A 19,418-nucleotide genomic window follows, 5' to 3' on the forward strand; every position below is an offset into this window, starting at 1 on the left:
CGTCTCTGCTCCTAGACCTCCCGTGACAGGGAGCTCCACACCTCTTGTATTCCAGATATGATAGAAATGTCTGCTTCCAGAATGTCATACCCCATTCACAGATGAGAAAACTATCCCAGAGAGGTTAAGTAACCTTCTGAGGGTCACTCCGCAAGCAGGAGTTCAAAGTCCTGGGGCTCAGTCAGAATCAGCTGTGTAGGTACAGCATTCCCCGAGGAGCGTCCCATTTACCAGGCCAGGCTCCCTGCAGTTCTTTCACATCCTCAAGTTCCTTGCCACAGGTAGTGTCCCCGTTTAACAGGTGTGGAAACTGAGTCTAAGAGAGGTAAAATCACAGAGAATAAAAGTTTTTCATATAAATAAATGTGTTTTCATTCAGGCCTGGTTTGGTTCCAGGCCTTGGATCCTCCCATGTAGGCCTGGACCAGCTCGTTACCTGCCATCCCGTCTCCCTGTTCTGCCGGGGTCCCTTGACGTCTCCTCAAAGTTTAATGGAAAGTGTTAGTCATTCAGCTGTGCTGACTCTTTGCAAACCCATGGACTTATGGCTCACCAGGCCACTCACCCATGAAATTCTCCAGGCAAGAATACTGGAGTGGTTAGCCATTCCCTTCTCCAGGGGATCTTCCTGGCCCAGAGATCAAACCCGGTCTCCATTGCAGGCAGATTCTTTACTGTCTGAGCCACCAGGGAAGCCCACTGGACAGAATGAGCCTGATCAAACTCAGATGCGTGACACCCCTCCTGGGCTCAAAATCCTGAGTGGTTCCCAGGTCACTCTGAGTAATGAAATCTCTATCGAGGATGGTGTGGGTGGGTCTCGGTCCCTGCCCTTGCTCTCTGCTGCAGTCGGCCCTCCTATGGGCCTTTGCTCCTGTCTTCTCTCTCTGGAAGTTTTCCTCTAGGCTTACTCCTCATGCCCCTCACATCTTTGTCTGAACCTCTCTTCAAGATGCCATCCTGAGCCAATCTGTTAAAACTGTTATCCCACCCAGCACCCTGCACTCCCAGCCTCCTTCCTGCTCTACTTTTTAAATAACACCTGTCATCATTTAATATTTAAAATTAAAAATATTTAAAAGTTTCTTTGTTTATTATGTTTCTACCCCAGCAAGCTCTCCAAGAGCAGGGGTATTCTTGCTTCTTTCCTTTACTATTATATGCATACAATATATACAATTTCTTTACCTAAAGCTTAGAAACAGTGCCTGGCCCGTGGAAGATGCTCAGTAGATATTTGTTGACTGAAAATGAAACAAAAAAGGTCCGCTATCCTGGTCATTCCCGGGCCCTCTCTCAGCCACCTGAGCCAGATTTTGTGGCTCTTCTCGTGGATTTGTGGATCCTCTCCCTTCCCCATCACCAGATCCCGGATCCTTATCCTGTACTCCTCTCTCTCTTCCTTGTGTGTGCCTTGTACTTCCTGCTATGATGGAGATGCAGGTTTGAATTCTGGCTTGGCCCTGACCTTTCTGTGGGACCCTGAGATGCACAGGTGCAGGCACATGCGTCCATACACACGCACACACACCGGCTTTCACTGTGTACCTTGGGGATTTGGCTGTGGGAAGTGCAAGGGATTCATCAGGACCTCTGTAATTCCTAAGGGGTTAAAGGGGTTCCAGGCTGGGAAACAAAGCCCAGCTTCACTCCTACCTCCAGACAGGAATTTCCCCCAGGCAGGTGAGTTAATGAGTTGCAGGTGTGATTTGGAGGCACCACCTTTGCTAAGCAGGAGCTGGAAGAGGCAGGAGTTGGGGAGGGCTGGAAGACTGGAAAAACTTTTTCTATAGTCCTAAGTCATCTGCGTCCCAACTGAAAGTCCCCGGGAGGGGCAGTGGTTTGCTCAAGGTCACCAGCTCCTTGGAGGCAAAACCAGGGCCATGGAGCCAGTCTCCTGACAAGCCAGGGTCCTTTCTGAGCTGCAGTGGCCTCGACTGTGAACTGGGAAGGACTCAGGCTGAGCAGCCCCATGAGGCTGGGTCTGTCAACCCAGCCCCCAGGAGGCACTGGTTCTCTTTCTGGCCTCTTTCCTCCCAGGCCAGCTGACCAGTTTATTTATCCATCACTCAGAGCTCACCTCTGATGCCTGTCCCCAGGCCTGGGACATCAGGGACATTCTGGGCTCAGGCCTCTCCCCTGCTTGCACTGTGCTCCTCCTTTGCCCTGTTTTCCTCTGCGTTGACCAATGACCCCACCCCCTGGAGCTCACCACCTCAAATCAGTTGGAAAATTCCCTCATTCTCCATCCCTTCAGCAGCTCTTTTAAAAAGTGTTCATTTTAATCTCTATAGCCCTAGGTTTCTGCTAGAGTCTGGTGACTGCCCCTCACTTCCACCGTCTCCTTTTGCTTCTTTCAACCTGATCTCAGAACCAGAGGATGGGTACAAAATGAAAATCCAACCCGTGTCACTCCTCGCATAACTCCCTTGGAGACTCCCCATTGGCCTCTGAAAGATGCTGGCTCCCCTGGCCTGACCCCAGGTTTCCTGCCTGCGTTTCCTCTCCGGCCTCCCTCTGCTCTGGAGCTGATAGCCATCCCTCCATTTCCAAATATGAATTGAGAGTCGACCAGGTCTAACCCCTGGAGATCCAACAATGAACAAAACAAAGCCCCAAGCCTGTAGGAGCTCGAATTCTAGTGGGGGAATTCAGACAAGTGGTGAGATTCATAACTTATGTGTACAGTGTAATTGATGGTGCTGTGGAGAAAAGTAAATTAGGAAAGGAGGGCAGGGAACACCTGGGGGAGGGGTTCTGCAGTTTTGAATGTCACACCAGAGAAGCTGACATCTGGATACAGACTTGAAGAAGGCAAGGGAGGGAGCTGTGCAGATATCTGGAGGAAGAGCCTTCTAGGTGGAAGGATGAACAGGTGCAAAGGCCTATTCCCAGAAAAGCATGCAGCCAGGGAGACTGGGGTGGAGTAAGTGAGGGGAGGTGTGGCAGGAGACTATCTCAGAGCAGTGATAGGCTGGGCAGATTATCTAGGGTTGTATAGGCCATTTTAAGTCTTGAGTTTTACTCTGATAGGGAAGAGAACCATTCCAGGGCTCTGAGGAGAGAAGTGACATGGTCTAACCTGGTATTTGGGTTGAAAAGACACTGCAGCTGGCAAGGGGAGAAGCAGAGACCACTTAGAAGGACAGACATGATGGGCCTCAGACCAGAATGATGAGCTGTAGTGGGAGCTAGAAGTGATTCGATTCTTCTGTCTCACTGAAGTCAAAGTCTCTCTGGACTATAAAGTCCATGGAATTCTCCAGGCCAGAATATTAGAGTGGGTAGCCTTTCTCTTCTCCAGGGGATCTTCCCAATCCAGGGATCAAACCCAGGTCTCCCGCATTACAGGCAGATTCTTTATCAGCTGAGTCACAAAGGAAGCCCAAGAATACTGGAGTGGGTAGCCTATCCCTTCTCCAGGGAATCTTCCCCAGCCAGAAATCGAACCAGGGTCTCCTGCATTGCAGGCGGATTCTTTACCAACTGAGCTATCAGGGAAGCTCTCCGTCCCAGAGGCAGGGCCAATAGCATGTGGATGAGAGGGAGGAGGTGAGGATGGTGGCCAGGATATCCAGGTGCTGGAAGGGTGGAGCCGACATGGAGGCGCAGGTAGGGGAAGAGGGGGAGGATTCTGCAGTGTAGGGATGGTATGCGCGCAGCACTTGGTTTTACCTCCAGCCATGTGTCAGTGCTTACTTGCCTCTAGGCCTTTGCCCATGTTGATCTCTTTGCCTGAACTGCTTTTCCTGCCCTGACAGAAGAATGCCAACTGGCTTCTCAAGAATCCCTCCTGTGACTCTGTCCTTTCATTCCTCCCTTGGGCCACCCCCTCCCCAGTCTCTGCCTCTGGCTGCTTTGTGCACTTGCTGGACCTCAGACGTATCTCTGTGCCCCGCGAAACAGGAAAGAAAGTGAAAGTGAAGTCGCTCAGTCGTGTCCAACCCTTTGGGACCCCGTGGGCTGTAGGCTGCCAAGGCTTCTCTGTCCACAAGATTTTCCAGGTAAGAATAGTGGAGGGGTTTGCCATTTTCTTCTCCAGGGGATCTTCCCGACCCAGGAATCGAACCCGGGTCTCCCACACTGCAGGCAGACTCTTTACTCTTATCTGAGCCGCCACCAGCCATCACGCTGAATAACCATATTCTCAGACACCCACACCTCGGAGTGAGCTACATATAGCAGGTACTCAACAAGGACTGACCTGGGGCCTCGTTTGAACCCTGGCTCTGCTCTTTACAGGCTCTGCCATCTTGGGCCGCTTATCCTGCCTTTGAGAGCCTCAGTTTCTGTCAAATGGGTGTGATATTCATCTACCTGCAGGCGCAGCTTTTAAGATCTTGCAGGGACGCTGAATGCTGTAAACGGGGAAGAAAACAGTGGTTAGCGCGCCCTCTGCTGCAAGATGGTAGACTCTGCAACTGCTCCTCAGGCTCACCCCGCTTTGCAGGGGTGAAAGGCAGAAGTCAGAGGCAGGTGAGAGGCGAGTGGGAACCATGGCTCACCCAATACTTCCAACGCGCTGTACACACGTGTCCCCATTTCACCCTCACCATGGCTCTGTGCAAGAGGTTAGATTAGACCCATTTTACAGAGCACCTACTTGTCCCAGAGCTTCTTACTCTTGTCACTCCCAGCCCCCAACCTGTTTTAAGGAGAGAAAAGGCAGAAAGTGGGTGAGTAGTGTAGAGGAAAGAAAAGATGGGGAAACAAGGAGAGTGCTGGGGTGACCAGGAGGCTTCTCAGGAAGCCCTAAGGACCAGATTCATCTACAATGCCACTGGGGCTGCGTGGATCCAGGTCCGCGTTCAGCCCCCAGTTCAGTTTGGGGAGATCTTTGGAGAGATGTCCCCGGACTCAGTTTCCTCGCCTGTGAAATATGCAGGGTAACCGGAAGAGGTAGCCTCACGGGGTTGCGGGACTCTGGCACGACCTAAGAGATGTCGCAGAGTCGGACACGACTGAGCGACTGAACTGAACTGAATTGAACTGAAGAGATGTGAAAGCACCTAGCCAAGCGCGTGCTACTATGGCCACCAGGGGGCGCGAGAGGCTCCTGCTGGATTGCGACCAAGATCTATTCCCGCCGCCGTGGGCCCGGGCTCCAGGACCAGAAAGGGCAGGCTGAAGCCCCTCTGGGCCCCGAATTCATTTTCTGGGAGGGGAGTGTAGCTTCCCTTCTCTGAGCCTGTGTAAAATTATGATAATAGTGTTTCCCTGGAGGGTGTGTGCTCAGTCGTGTCCTACTCTGCGACCCCACCAGGCTCCTCTGTCCATGGGGTTTTACAGGTAAGAATGCTGGAGTGGGTTGCCATTTCCTCCTCCAGGAGATCTTCCTGACCCAGGGATCGAACCTGTGACTGCTGCGTCTCCTGCTTTGGCAGGTGGATTCTTTACCACTGAGCCACCTGGGGTTCTGCCCTGTAAATAATCCTAGTTTGCAAAGCGTTTTTCCCTCTATCATATGACGTCTCTCCACAACCCCTGGGAGGTAACTTGATACCACATTCAACCAAAGATAACAAACTCAAGCCCAGTGCAGAGCCACCAGGCCAAGGTCAGCCCAGAAAACACCAAACGGAGATGTCGCCCTGTGCCTTTCAGCCCTTTCTGACCTCTCAGTCACCTCTCACTGGAAGGGTCACCTGAGTTCTGCTACAGGACACCTCCTCTGCAAACTGTCAAGTGCTGGATCTGAGGGCTGGTGAAGGAGAAACTGCTTCATAATGAAACTCCAAGGCGCTGTGGGCAGTGACACCAGAGTGTATCATGTGAGGATAGGTGTGGTGTTGGGAACCAGTACAGCTTGCCTTTGGGGGGAGGGAGAGGGTGGCAATGACAAACAGGAAGATTCCCCGAGCCTATGAAGTCAGGATGCCAAGTGAAAGCCTTTTATCCTGCAACGCCAATTCAGAGCCAGTTCAACCCCGTACAAACAAGTTTATGCTTTTTTTTTTTTACAGATACTGTTGACCATCATTTTCCTATAATCCTCTATGAGAATCTGATTTTTCCCATCAGCCTGCTGCAGGACTGAAATTCCACCATTAGAATGTCATTCTTAGAATGAGGGCATCTTCCTAGGTTAGGAGGCAAGGAACTCACTATCAACCAATCGCACCCTAGAGGGGCATTGCCCACTAGAGCCTTTCATGGCCAGCTCATCGCAGAGCGTGGGAAGGGGGCAGAGGGACCCAGGGAGCCCAGGCCTTCGAGTTGCTATCACTATCCCTATTGTAGGGAGGAGGAAGACTGCGGCACAGGAGGCAACTGGATCAAGACCACACTGCCCCGTAGTAGAGGAGCCAGAAGCCAAGCCAGGAGGTCTGTATGGCCACCAGAACCTGCACGTTGAACCCTTGCACTGCAGTTAGGCAGTTTCACCTGGGGACAGTACTAGGTTCAAACGCCAACTGCCCTGTCTTTTCTGGCTGTGTGACCTTGGGCAAGTTATGTATCCGTGTCTTCATTTATAAAGTAGGGATAGTAGTGCCCACCTTACAGGGTTCCCTAAATGAGTTAATACATATCACATGTTTAAAATAGAGCCCTGCATGCAGGCACCATTCGTAACTAGTGGCCAGGTGGGCCCATGACCTTGAAGAGTCTAAAATTCTTCAGGATTCTAAAATGCCAGCCTGTGGGATCCTGGAATCCCCCAGTGGCATTCTGATGCCTTTTGGCTGCAGTAGTTACCTGCTTCCCCTGGCTGGATGGTGCAGGCTGCCTGTCCACCCAGCTCAGCCCCACACAGGGAAATGAGGTGATGTCAAAGCCTGGGCTGGGGCTCAGCCCTGGAACCTCCCCTTCCCTCCGTCTCCCTCACTCGGATTCCCACACGCTCCAGAGGGCCAGAGCGGAGGTGAGAGGGGTGAAGGTGGGGGCACGCGGCCGCCTGTGCGTAACTCCTCCAGCCTGGAGCACGGGGTGTGCCTGGTGGCTGGGCTGGGCCTGCAGGGAGCCTGCCTCCCTCTTGGCTTAAGTCCTGATCGGCAGCGATCCCAGAGCGTCACTCCTCAAGTGTGAGTGTGTGTGTAGGTAGCTGGCTGGTTTGCTGGCACCCCTCTGCAGGTGGCTCACAGGCCAGGCCTGGCCAGGCAGCCATGACTGATGAGAAGACCTTCCGCATCGGCTTCATTGTGCTGGGGCTCTTCCTGCTGGCCCTTGGCACGTTCCTCATGAGCCACGACCGGCCCCAGGTCTACGGCACCTTCTATGCCATGGGAGGCGTCATGGTGATCGGGGGCGTCATCTGGAGCATGTGCCAATGTTACCCCAAGGTAGGTGGGAACAGTGGGAACAGGTGGGCTGGGGGCCAGGGCCCAGGAGGGTCTGGGGCTGTGCCTCTATTCCAGGCATCAGTCCCCCATCCTTCAATCATCTTGTCATCCTCTCCCCTTTACCATTTCTTTTCTTATCTCCACTCTCCTGAGCATCCATCCATCCATCCATCTATCCATCCCTTAGCATAAAGATTAATCAGAAGTCCCCTGAATCTGGAGCCCTGAACTAGGTACTATGCGGGAGACACAGTCCAAGTTCTTGAAACCAGAGTTCCTGAGGGCTTGCTGCCTGCCAGGCACACCTGTATCCCTGGTGAAGTTCAGCATCCATCCTGAGCTTTTTGGTATCTTTGAAGTTCTATTTTATAGTGGAGAAGCCTGAGGCTCAGAAAGTGAGGTTCCTTCAGCTCCTGGGTATCAGAGTTGGGATCAGAGCTCAGATGTGTGGTGCCTAAAGCATAACCTTCCTCAGGAGGATGGTCTCTGTGTCCCAGAGCTGCTGAGAGATCTGAATGAGTCAGCTGGAACCTCATGGCTTGGGCAGTGCTCTCTCTTTTGGAGTTTTAATGAGTGACTTAATGATGGGAAGAGCACTGGTTTGAGAGTCTTGAGTTCTAGTTCTAGCTCTGTTCCAAAGTATCCATGTGACCTTTGTCTTTCTGAGCCTCAGTTTCTTTTATCTGCAAAATGAGGCCCTGGGCCCCTATTTCTCCCAGCCTCAGGGTTATTATGGAGAACAGAGAAGAGATGAACAGTTTGTGAACTGTAGAGTATAATATTTAGGTGAAAGGCTGTCACCGTTACTGTTATTGATCCTCCCAACAAACATGTGGAATGGGCATATCAAGTGTTGTAATCTTTTGGTGCCCAGAGAGGTTGAGTGGCTTTTCCAAGGTCACACAGCAGCTGGTCAGCTAGATCCAGGGAGACAAGGAAAGAAGCACGGATTCTAACTTGCACTCTGCCTCTAATTACCTGGGAGACTTTGGTTAAGCTCCTTCCCTCTCTGAGTCTCAGTTTCCACATTTGTAGAATGTGTGAGTCAGGAAGAGGGGGGTGGGAAAGAGGGTGTATCTTAAGGACCCCGCTGGTCCTGCCATCTGGGACTCCAGTCCCCAGGCAGCCACCACCTTCCCTTTCCTCCCCGCCCCTTCCCCCGCAGCCCCCTCCTCACCTCTCGCCTGGGTGGCTGTGCCGGGGTTTGGTGGAGGGAGGAGGCTCCCAGGGCCTGGGTTAGGCTCTCCCAGCCCTGCTTCCTCTGCCAGGCAGCCCCTAGCTGTCAGAGCGTTTATTCAGCGCTGGAGCGGTCCAGGCTGGTTTGTAGTCATTTTCTGAGCAGTTTACAGTCAACTCGACTCTGTGCAATGCCCTGAGCAGAGGTCACTGGGAGAAGAAGGCCTTGGGGCCGAGCCACCCACGTCACCACCGTCTTGATCGTCATCCTCCCAATGAGGAGCCTGGACCCTGGGGGACGGCAAGGCAATGGCTGTGGGGGAGCATGGGGGGAGGGTCCTTCTTGCTCTGGCCCCCTTCACAGAGCTGGCTGTGGGCGGGGAAGGGGAGGGGGGCAGAGTGGCTGTGGGGATGAGGGAGAGAGATGGGGACAGGGAATATTCTTGAGTATTAATGAATAACTGTTGACGGATTCACGTGTTCCTGTGCTGCAGAGGCTGCATGGTGGTGTAGAAGGAGCACAGGTTTCAGTGTCCGCCAGGCCTCAGATCTCTCCTCCCTGTGCCCCACTTCTGTGACCCTGGCAGAAGAATCCCCTACCTCCCTGAGACTTACATGGCCCGGTGGGAGGAATCAATAGGGTCTTGTATGTGGGGACCTGGTGTCACGCCTGGCCTGGAGCCAATTCGAAGGCAGCCGTCTCAGGATCAGTGTCGTGGCTTTGAGCGGGTCTGTGTATGTATGTGCAGGTATGTGACCACAGATGTGGATGTGTGTTTCAGGGACGCAGGCTGTTAGGGCGGCACACTAAGGAGAGAAGGCAAGTGTGTTGTAAGCCAGGGAGGTGTGCTAGACGAGGGTCCCCTCTCCCACATCATCTCACTGGGGCCTGGGCCACCGGAGCTCTCAGCAAATACTGATGCCCATCTTCCCTGCCAGATTCTCTCCTGTCTCAGAGCCTGACAAATGGGAATTTTCTAGATTGAAAGAAATATATAAGGGAATAGAATTAGACAATTATGATATGGGGGTAAAGTAAAAGTAAGTAAGTAAAGTTGCTCAGTCGTGTCCCACTCTTTGCAACGCCACGAACTATGCAGTCCGTGGAATTCTCCAGGCCAGAATGCTGGAGTGAGTAGCCTTTCCCTTCTCCAGGGGATCTTCCCAACCCTGGGATCGAACCCAGGTCTCCTGCATTGCAGGCTGATTCTTTACCAGTGGAGCCACCAGGGAAGCCCAATATGGGGGTAAGGGGTAGCCAATACCAGTGTGAATTAGGCTGTCCCTGTCTTTGGAGGACTGGAGGTCTCGTGGAGGCGTCAATTTTCTGCCTGCTGGGGAGGGAATGGGTTTCACAGAGAAGATGATTTGGGATTTGTAGGTAAAGTAGAAGTTCACCAGCCAGAAAAAATGAGGAAAGACATTTCGGGCAGAAGGAATAGGGTGAAGAAAGACATGAGGTGAAAGAACAAGGCAAGTGGGTCGACATGGTGACTGGAGGGTGCGGGGAGCAAGGGAAGGTGGAGAGGGAGTGGGGCTTGGGCCCACGGGGCCTGGATGCCATGCTGAGGCATTCGGACCTTACACTGTAGTTGATGGGACAAGAGGGGGACATGAGCAGCTTTGCAGTTCAGGAAAGCTGAAAGTTATCAGGCTGACATCTGGGAGGAGGAAGTTTCAAGAGCAACTGGCCAGTGGTGGTGGTGGTGGGGTTCCATCTGTGGTCCAGGTGAGAGATGATCATCTCCTAGATTAAGGCAGAACTTGAACCCAAGGCTGTAGGTGTGGAGAAGACATTTCCAGTTCATCAAACATACAGTACCTGCTGTGGCTAGGTGTGGCCCTGGTACTTCCAGCTTGCTTACCTTATTGAATTTCTGAAGTAGACTTGCTCAGATTTAGTGGTCAGCAGGGTTTCGGGCTTGAGAGGAGGAAGAATTGGGACAAATCTAGCCAGTGGGACAGTCAGGGATGCTGTGCTTGTTAGCTGAGATGGGGCAAGGGGAAGGATTGGCTGGGAAGGCTAGACCTCTTCGCCTGGCTTCTGCTTCTACCCCCAAGTTCCCCACTCCCTACTCCTCACTCCTGCCTGCTCTGCTGGAGCCCAGGACCAGACCCCTGATTGGTGACTGATGGATTGACCTCTCCATGGGCCTCCCTCCATCATCCCTCTGTTCCTCCCTCTGGGGACTGCCCAGAACTCTGCCCAAACACAAATCTGTCTGTGTACTCTCCAGCTGAGAACTCCTCCAGGGCTCCCTCTGCTTCTGGATAAAGGCTGAATTCCTTAGCCTGATGCTTTGCTGTCTTCATGGTCTGATCTCCCCTTCCCAGCTTCAACTCTGCCTGTCCCCCTCTTTTAAAAGATTTTGTGTTGTAAGACGCTCAGGACTTTCCTTCTCCTCCAGGCTTTCACAGTGGCAATGGCAATGATGCTGTAGGGTGATAATGCTGCTGTTGATGAAGGTGCTGGTGCTGATGGTGATGATACGATTATGATGTTGATGGAGATAATGGTGGTGATTATGATGATGAAGAGGAGGATGACTGGAGGAAAGGGAAGCTTCTAGGAAATACAGAACCATCTGGCAAGTGCAGGACATAGTGAATGGCTATGGAAGATACCCAGGGCCCTCCCTCATTTCCAGACATTTGGGGGGAAGCTTACTACTCACAGGTGTTCTAAGAACCCCTCCAGCTATCATTCCCTTCTCCCCATCAGGATTGGGCTTGGATGGTGCAGACAAGTGTCTTTCACTCACTGTACTCTATGGGAAGGGAGAAAGGAGGTTGCTGCTTATGAACCTGGTATAACACTGTAAAGTGAAGTGAAAGTGTTAGTTGCTCAGTTGTGTCCAATTCTTTATGACCCGGTGGACTGTAGCAAACCAGGCTCCTCTGGGGCTCCTCTGGACAGGCTCCTCTGTCCATGGGATTCTCCAGGTAAGAATACTAGGGTGGGTAACCATTCCATTCTCACCAGGGGATCTTCCCCACCCGGGATCAAACCTATCTCCCACATTGCAGGTAGATTCTTTACCCTCTAAGCCACCAGGGAAGCCCAAGGGTCTTATCAAATATTTGTTGAGGAAATTTTCAGTTGAGGAGAACAAGACTCAGAGAAGTCAGGTAATTTCATCTTCAATAGCGTCGAACCATGATTTATAGAACAGCTACTATGTGTCAGACACTGTGCTGAAGGACACCTTATGTATTATCTCATGGAATCCTCACAGCCAGGAGACAGGCAATACTAATCCTGCTTTTTTAAATTGTGAAATATACATAACCTAAAATTTACCATCTGAAACATTTTTAAGTGACCTTTTCAGTGTTAATTACATTCACATTGTTATGGAACCGATTTCCAGAATGCTTTTCATCTTGTAAAACTGAAACTCATACCCAATAAACGATAACTCTCCATCCGCCCTGCTCCTATCTGTGGCAACCACCATTCTCCCTTCTGTCTCTACGAATTTGACTATTCTAGATACTTCACTGGAGAAGGCGATGGCACCCCACTCCAGTACTCTTGCCTGGAAAATCCCATGGACGGACGGGCCTGGTAGGCTGCAGTCCACGGGGTCGCTAAGAGTTGGACACGACTGAGCGACTTCACTTTCACTTTTCACTTTCATGCCTCGGAGAAGGAAATGGCAACCCACTCCAGTGTTCTTGCCTGGAGAATCCCAGGGACAGAGGAGCCTGGTGGGTTGCTGTCTTTGGGGTCGCACAGAGTTGGACATGACTGAAGCAACTTAGCAGCAGCAGCAGCAGCAGCAGATACTTCATATAAGTGGAATCCTATGGAATTTGTCTTGCGACTGGCTTATTTCCTCAAGGTTCATCTATGTTGTAGCACATGTCAGAACTTCATTTTTTTCTTTTAAAGGCTGAATAATCTTCCTTTGTGTGTATACACCACATTTTGTTTATCTAGTCCTCCATCAGTGGGTACTTAGGGTGCTTCCACCTTTTGGCCATTGTGAACAGCGCTGCAAATATCTCTTTGAGGCGAACCCCATTTTACAGAGGATCACAGACAGGCTCTGGGAGAAGTGATGACCTGCCCAAGGAAGGCTGCTCACCCAGCCTCTCAGACCCCAAAGGCAGGGCGCCTTCTGCCTCATCCCACTGCCTCCTTTGTGACCTGCCTCCCTTCCACTGCCCCGTGCCCACCTGTGGTGTGGCACCTGCAGAGACCTCGAGATCCCAGAGAGTTCAGGGGTCAGGGTTGGGCACCACCCCGGCCACCCCCTTTTCTGTCCTCTGTCGCAGCCTTTGTCGGTGCCAGGAAACACCTGACAATACCTGCTTCTCACCCATTCACCAGATACGGATGAAGGGCCTGCTCCATGTCAGGCAGGACAAGATATGACCTCCCCCAGGGAAGGGGTGCCTGTCTCATTCACTCACTGCTGCCCCCTACTGCCTAGAAGAGTGCCTGGCACACAGCCGATGCTCCAGGAGTGTTTGCTGGGTGAATGAAGGGCCAGTGGGAGCAGGAGCCCAGAGATCCAGATAGCCAGCAGTGCTGGGCCCTCCTGTCAAACAGGGTGTGCTCCCTTGTGAGGTCTCTGTCCCAGGGTATCTGGAGAGGTTAGGCCCCTGCTCTGGGGGAGCAGCAAGTACGAATGTGTGCGGGCAGCTACAGAGAAGCCTTCTCCCCTTTGCCCTGCAGATCACCTTCATACCTGCTGACCCTGACTTCCAAGGTGTCCTGTCCACGAAGGCGAAGGCGCTGGGCCTGCTGGAGAGTGGGTTTGCTGCCGAGATGAAGAGGTGGGTGCTGAGCCTTCTGGGTGGAGTGGAGGGAGGGGAGGGTTAGTGACCCTCAGGCCAGTCTCCCCCTGCTGAGGAGAGTGAGGGGGTGGGGCATGAGCAGAGGGGCAGTGTCCCTTCTGCTGCAGGCTCTGGCTTTACCTTCTTACTTACTGAGAACAGACTCTCAGAAATCATAGATTGTTTTGGCCTCTCAAGTCTATGAGGTGTTCATTATTGTTCCCATTTTACAGATGAGGAAACTGAGGCTTGGGGATTTTTGTCCTGCCTTACAGCAAATTAGTGGCAGCCAAATAGGTGTGACCCTAAATCCCACACAGTGGTGATGACTACTACGCTAGCAAAAAAGAGGCATAATGATGGCCAAGGCATAGCCCTGGGGCCCTGCCACTTTTTGGCTGAGTGACTTTGGGAAATTGACCTGCCTCTCTTTGCCCCATCTTTGAAATACAGATACGGTGTATTTCAAATACAGCTTCAGTGGAGGGGCAAAATGAGATAATAATCATATCTTGGCATCTGTGGGGAACTGGCTCCAGATCCCCCTCAGACACCAAAATCTGCAGATGCTCAAGTCCCTTATATAAAAAGGCATAATATTTGTTTATAATGTAAGACATCCTCCCATATACTTTATTTTTTTTAATTTTTTTTAATAGTCTAGTTGCTTTTATTTTTTTTAGTTTTAATTTTATTTTATTTTTAAACTTTACTCCCATATACTTTAAATCATCTCTAGATTACTTCTAATACATAGCATGTAAATGCTATGTCAATAGTTGTAAATATAATGAAAGTGAAAGTCGCTCAGTCCTGTCTGACTCTTTGTGACCCCATGAACTACACAGTCCTTGGAATTCTCTAGGATTGTATAATATAATGTAAATGCTATGTAAGTAGTTGCTGGTGTGTGACAAATTCAAGTTTTGCTATTTGGGGCTTTCTAAAATTTTTTTCCTGAGTATCTTCAAACCACAGTTAGTTGAATCCACAGATGTGGAACCTGTGATACGGATGGCAGACTTTATAAGCCAAGTGCTAAGAACAGAGCCTGGACCATAGCAGGCCCTCTATAAGCCTTTGCCATCATTGGTAGGAAACGCTTCCAAAAGCACCAGAGACCAACTCAGGCATTTTGTGCCCATAACTTCTTTTGGTCTTCATAGGAATCTATGAAAGGCGTGGTAGTGTCGGACCCTTTATACAGATGTGGAAACTGAGGCTCAAGAAGTGCAATCACAAACTCAAACCTCACAGAGAGTCAATACCAGACCAGACCTGCCTTCATCCTTGGAAGTTCCAAGTGCTGTCTTGCCAAAACACGGCAGCCCTGGAGGGGTGACCTGACTTGGTCGCCCCTCCCCACCCCTGAAGCTGTGATGATTGTGTTCAGAAGTCCAGGCTGCAGATCCAGGATCTGTGGCCAGGGCTCTGGGACATTCTCTGTTTTGCTTGGGGAAGGAGGTGGTGATGGTATTTTCTGTCCCTGGCACCTAGGTGACCAAATGTCCCAGGGGACTGAGGCAGATAGACCCTGGGTGGGTATTGGGACCAGCCTCAGGACTGGTCACACGGGGAGAGCTGCTGGAATAGAGCTGGGGCTCAGGTTGCCCTGATCCTGGGCTCCTCCCTGTCACTCCCTAGCCCTGGATCGTAGAGCAGTGGAGAAGGTGGTGCTTGGAACCCCAGCCCCTTCCCTAGGTCTGAGTCACCCAGGCAAGCCAGCCAGTGTCTGTGCCTCAGCCTCCCCCAGCAGCTCCCAGAGTTCCGGCAAGGACTCGATGAGCTAACCCACAGAGCCTGGCCCACAAGGACCACTCAGTCGCTGGGCCCTTCCTGCTGCTGTGTCCTCATCTGAAAAATGGGAACGATGGCTCTGCTTCAAGGGCTTGCTCAAAATAAACAGCATAAAGCCTTCAGGCCACTGTCTGGAACCCAGCAAACTCCCAGTTAATATAAACTGACCTTCATTTGGTAGTTGCAGCCTTGGGGTTCACTTTGGAGACACGGGGTGAAAGGAACACTGGCCTGAGTGTCTGAGCTCTGCTACTCAGCTTACCTTGCTGGGCCTCAGTCTCCTCATCCATGAACTGAGTACAGTAACTGCTCCCAGAGGCTTCTTGGAGATCAAGGGAGACCCGCTGCTCAGAGCAGGCGGGCCAGAGGACAACACAGCAAATCTTTGCCTATCTGCCTATTCTCTCTCCTGCTGTCTCCTGCACCCCCATTCAGCCCCCAGCCCCCCTACGTCAGGCTGTGGGAGGCAGCCGCCTATGACCAGAGCCTGCCTGACTTCAGCCACATCCAGATGAAGGTCATGAGCTACAGTGAGGACCCCCGCCCCCTCCTGGACCCGGAACCCGGACAGCAGCAGCCAGGAGCCAGCGATGGAGGAGAAAGTGGCCCTCATGACCCTCAGACCTGGTTGGAAGCCGCCGTGGTCATCCACAGGGGCTCGGACCAGGATGAGGGAGAAGGAGACCCAAGTCAGGGCAGGCTCAGGTGAGTGTGCAGAGCAGAGGGGTTCTGGGGTGAAGGAGGAGGGGGTGTGGGCCACTGAGGGTGACTGGGGACACCCTGAGGAGACGCGTGGGTCTGGGCGTAGTCACCTGGGCCTGGTTCAAGCCCCAGCTCCTCTGCTGTGTAACCTTCAAGTGCTCCTCACCTTGCCAAGCCTCAGTTTCCTCACATGAGAATAATCACTCCTACCTCAGAGTAGCTCGAACTCTCACCATGAGGAGCCAGGCAGGACCTAAGTTCAAATCCAGGCTCTGCTGCTGACATGCTCTTGGCCTCAGGCAGGTCTCTCCATCCCCTCCCCCACCCCCACCCTGTCCCCAGCCATTCACGAACGGGAACATGAATATTCCTCATTCAAGCCTGTAGTCACTCACCCACCAGCATCCCTGGGCACCTACTCCCTGCCAGGCCTTCACAGCCCCACCCTGCGGGAGCCCCTCAGCCACTGGGGGAGGCAGACGAAGGGACAGAAGGTGACGCCCAGTGTGACAGGGGCGGTAGCCCAGAGGAGTCCCTGAGTGGTTGGAGAGGCAGAGGAGTGACCTGGTTTGGATAACATAATAATGGTCCATTTCTTGAGCACCTACTATGTGCCAGGCCTCATGCAAAGTGCTTTGTACTCATTATTTGCTATAAACCTTGGGGAGAACCATAGGAGCGAATGCTGGTATTTCCCCCATTTTACAGGGGAGGAAACTGAGGCTCAGACAGGTCAACTCACCTATCCCGGCCCTTGCAGCTCATGGCTGGGGTTCAGACCCAGGCAGTCTGACTCAGGGCTACCCTCACCCTCTCCGCCTTTACCCCTGCAGTCCCCCGACCTGTCCCCAGGGTTCTGCACCCTTGGCTTCCTTCCAAGATGACCTGGACATGGGCTCCAGTGAGGGGAGCAGCCCTAATCCGTCTCCACCTGAGGAAGCGGAACCTCAGCCCCCGCCTCCGGAGTCCCGGACCTGCAGGTGCCAGCTGGACCGCTTCCACGACTTTGCCCTGATTGATGCCCCTGCGACGGAGGATGCGCCTCCAGAGAAGCAGCGGTGGGAGGCAGCTGTGCCTAGCTCCCAGCAGAGGTCCCCAAGGACAAAAGAGGAAGAAGATGCTTCAGACACAGGCACAGAGGGGCCGGCACAGGAAGAGGAAGACCTGTACTATGGGCTTCCCGACAGCCCCGGGGATCCCCTCCCAGACAAGGAACTGGGCTTTGAACCTGAGGCCCAGGGCTGACATGGAACTGCTCCCGGGGTTTCAATCTGGCTCCACCACCAATCTCCGTGTGACCTCACAGGGCTTCCATTTCACTAACTGCAAAATGGGGTTTGATTTTGCAGACTCTCAGTGGGCCGAGAGCATTTTGAGAATCACACAGAGAGGAGATGATTACATTACTGGGCCATTGCTGTTTCGATTAATACTTTTTTTGTGGAGCTTTGAAGGTAATAGGATTTGTTGAGAAGATTTGCAGCAGCCAGGGCCCTCAAGTGCCTTTATAGCCTCACCTCAAAGCTCGCTGCTGACCAGGAACCCTCCTTGGTGCTGCCCCTGGGTCCCTCATCCCCTGTGAAAGCCCATCAGGGTTCTCATTCCTGCTGAGTCTTTTGATCCACTAGACGGATGGTGAAATGGGTCTTCATTCAGAGCTGACATCTGGTCCTACATCCTTCCTGTAGCTTCTGTTGCTCTGGGATCCAAAATCTCCCATGAGTGACCTCTGCTGACCTTCCGACTTTCTCCTGGTCAGCCCACCCCACGCTCACCCTGTGCCTTATGCCCTTGCCAAGCTGTCTTCTCCACCAGGATGCCCTTTGTTCCTGTCTGCCTGGCACATTCAGGCTTATCTTTCAAACCTCTGCACAGACCTCCCTCTTCTGAAGGCTCTTCCTGATATCGCTGCTTTTGGACTGAGTTAGTCCTGGCCCTTCCACATTTATCTTGGAGTGTGGCTGCCTGCTCAAGGCCAGTACCTTTGCTTCACTTGCCTTGGTCTCTCCTATGCTCAACTGGTGGCCCCTGAGGTTGTACACAAGTGACCAGAACCCAGAAGGCTTTTGCAGGGAATGCCCCACCCCTCATTCCACTGACTCTCAGACTCTTGACTTAACTCATTTGGTCCCAGTGGCATCTATGGAGCATCTACCGTGTGCCAGATGGGAAGCTGGGATCTTTAGGCGGAAAGAGACACGAACTGATGATGGTTCTCACCCTCAAGGGGCTCACAATACTCTGAACCTGGCATCTTATAGGTTAGACACAGAGTGCAGAGCAGAAACTGAGGTGGGAACAGAGGGGTTAAAAACTGTCCCAACAGAGTGACACCCACACAACCATTGCGGCCACGGAGCCCAGGAACAAACAGCTCTGGGTGTCTGAGCAGCCCCTGAAGGTATGGCAGCATCACTGAGTGATGCTTTCTTGGGCTGATCTCTGCAAAGCCCCTCTGGGCCCCAGCATGGGTGGTACCACCTCAGCCCTGGCCCCCACAATCAGAGCTGGCACCCTGGGCCTCTTAGGAGGGCTGACCTTCACCTGGGCCATGCCTCTGGGTCAGGATTGGGGTCATGGCCGAGGGAAGGGCATGCCCCTGGCACCCCCTCCATCTCCTTTCTGGGTCATTGCCGCCTCCAGTAGGAAAGCCTCTGCTGTAACAGCTGTTCCTGTGCTCTGCTCATTCACTCAGGGGAGGGGTGACCTGCATCAGAGAGAACACCAGTGGGAGGTTCAAATAAAAAAGTTTTCAGTGTTTAGAATGGTTACCTTCATTCATTTGCAAATTCTTTTATGTGAACCCTCTTCCCACACCCAACGCTGCTTCCGCTGTCCCCCTCTGGGCAGGATAACCAAGGGGGATCAGTGAGGGGACTCTCTGGAAAGTGAACAGAAGACACAGCAGTGTGGCCGGTGGGACAGCTGTGCGGGTGGAAACTCGAGAGTGGCCCCTGCCTCCACATCACACTGCAGGGCACCCCCAGAACTCAGCAGAGAACCAGGAGGGTCTGGCTGCCAGCCCGGCCCACAGAGAGAAACCTGTCCCAGGGAGGGGGCCGGGGACTGAGGCAGGGACACAGATGCCCGGGCCAGGCTTCCCCTCCAGACCAGATCTCCCTTCATCCTGCTGCATGATTGGGAGACCACATGCCTGGCCTGCCCTGGACTGCCCTCGTTCCGGCCCACTGTCCCTGCCTAGTTAGACCTTTCACCCTCAAATTATCCCCTCGGGATGATAAATTACATATTCACCCTACTCCGTGACCTTGGGCTTGGACCTCACTTTTCTCACCTGTAAGAGGGAGGTGATGGATCCTTGTCTTTGCATTTTGCAGGGTTGGTGGGAGGCATGGGGATTTGATGGGATCCTTCTGCCAGCACCCTGCAGGTGAGGGCCACCAGGAGCTCACCTGTGGTTGCTTGTTGTTTAGTCGATAAGTCGTATCGACTTTTTGGCGACTCCCATGGAATGTCCCAGGCCAGAACACTGGAGTGGGTCTTCATTTCCTTCTCCAGGGCACTTTCCTGACCCAGGGATCAAACCTGCACCTCCTGCCTCTCCTGCACTGGTAGGAGGATTCTTTACCACCGCTCCACCTGTGGTTACTTGTTGGGTTTGTTACTCATTGCGGGCTTTGCAGGTAGCTCAGTGGTAAAGAATCTACCTGCCAATGC

The 19,418-nt window shown here is 52.6% G+C and overlaps 1 protein-coding gene across 1 annotated transcript; it reads left to right on the forward strand.

The window, feature by feature from the left end:
- The first annotated feature begins 6,853 nt into the window (after positions 1–6,853).
- On the forward strand, positions 6,854–18,502 carry BSND (barttin CLCNK type accessory subunit beta). Its single transcript, XM_086390137.1, has 4 exons — positions 6,854–7,280; positions 13,141–13,241; positions 15,474–15,743; positions 16,574–18,502. Exons 1-4 carry the CDS (start codon positions 7,104–7,106, stop codon positions 16,983–16,985), a joined length of 960 nt encoding a protein of 319 aa, XP_086246263.1. The 5' UTR covers positions 6,854–7,103; the 3' UTR covers positions 16,986–18,502.
- The last annotated feature ends 916 nt before the right edge of the window (positions 18,503–19,418 follow it).

This window comes from Bos grunniens, chromosome 3, assembly GCF_055505025.1.
Source record: "Bos grunniens cultivar Pamir isolate PY7600 chromosome 3, Bosgru_T2T1.0, whole genome shotgun sequence".
NCBI lineage: Eukaryota > Metazoa > Chordata > Mammalia > Artiodactyla > Bovidae > Bos > Bos grunniens.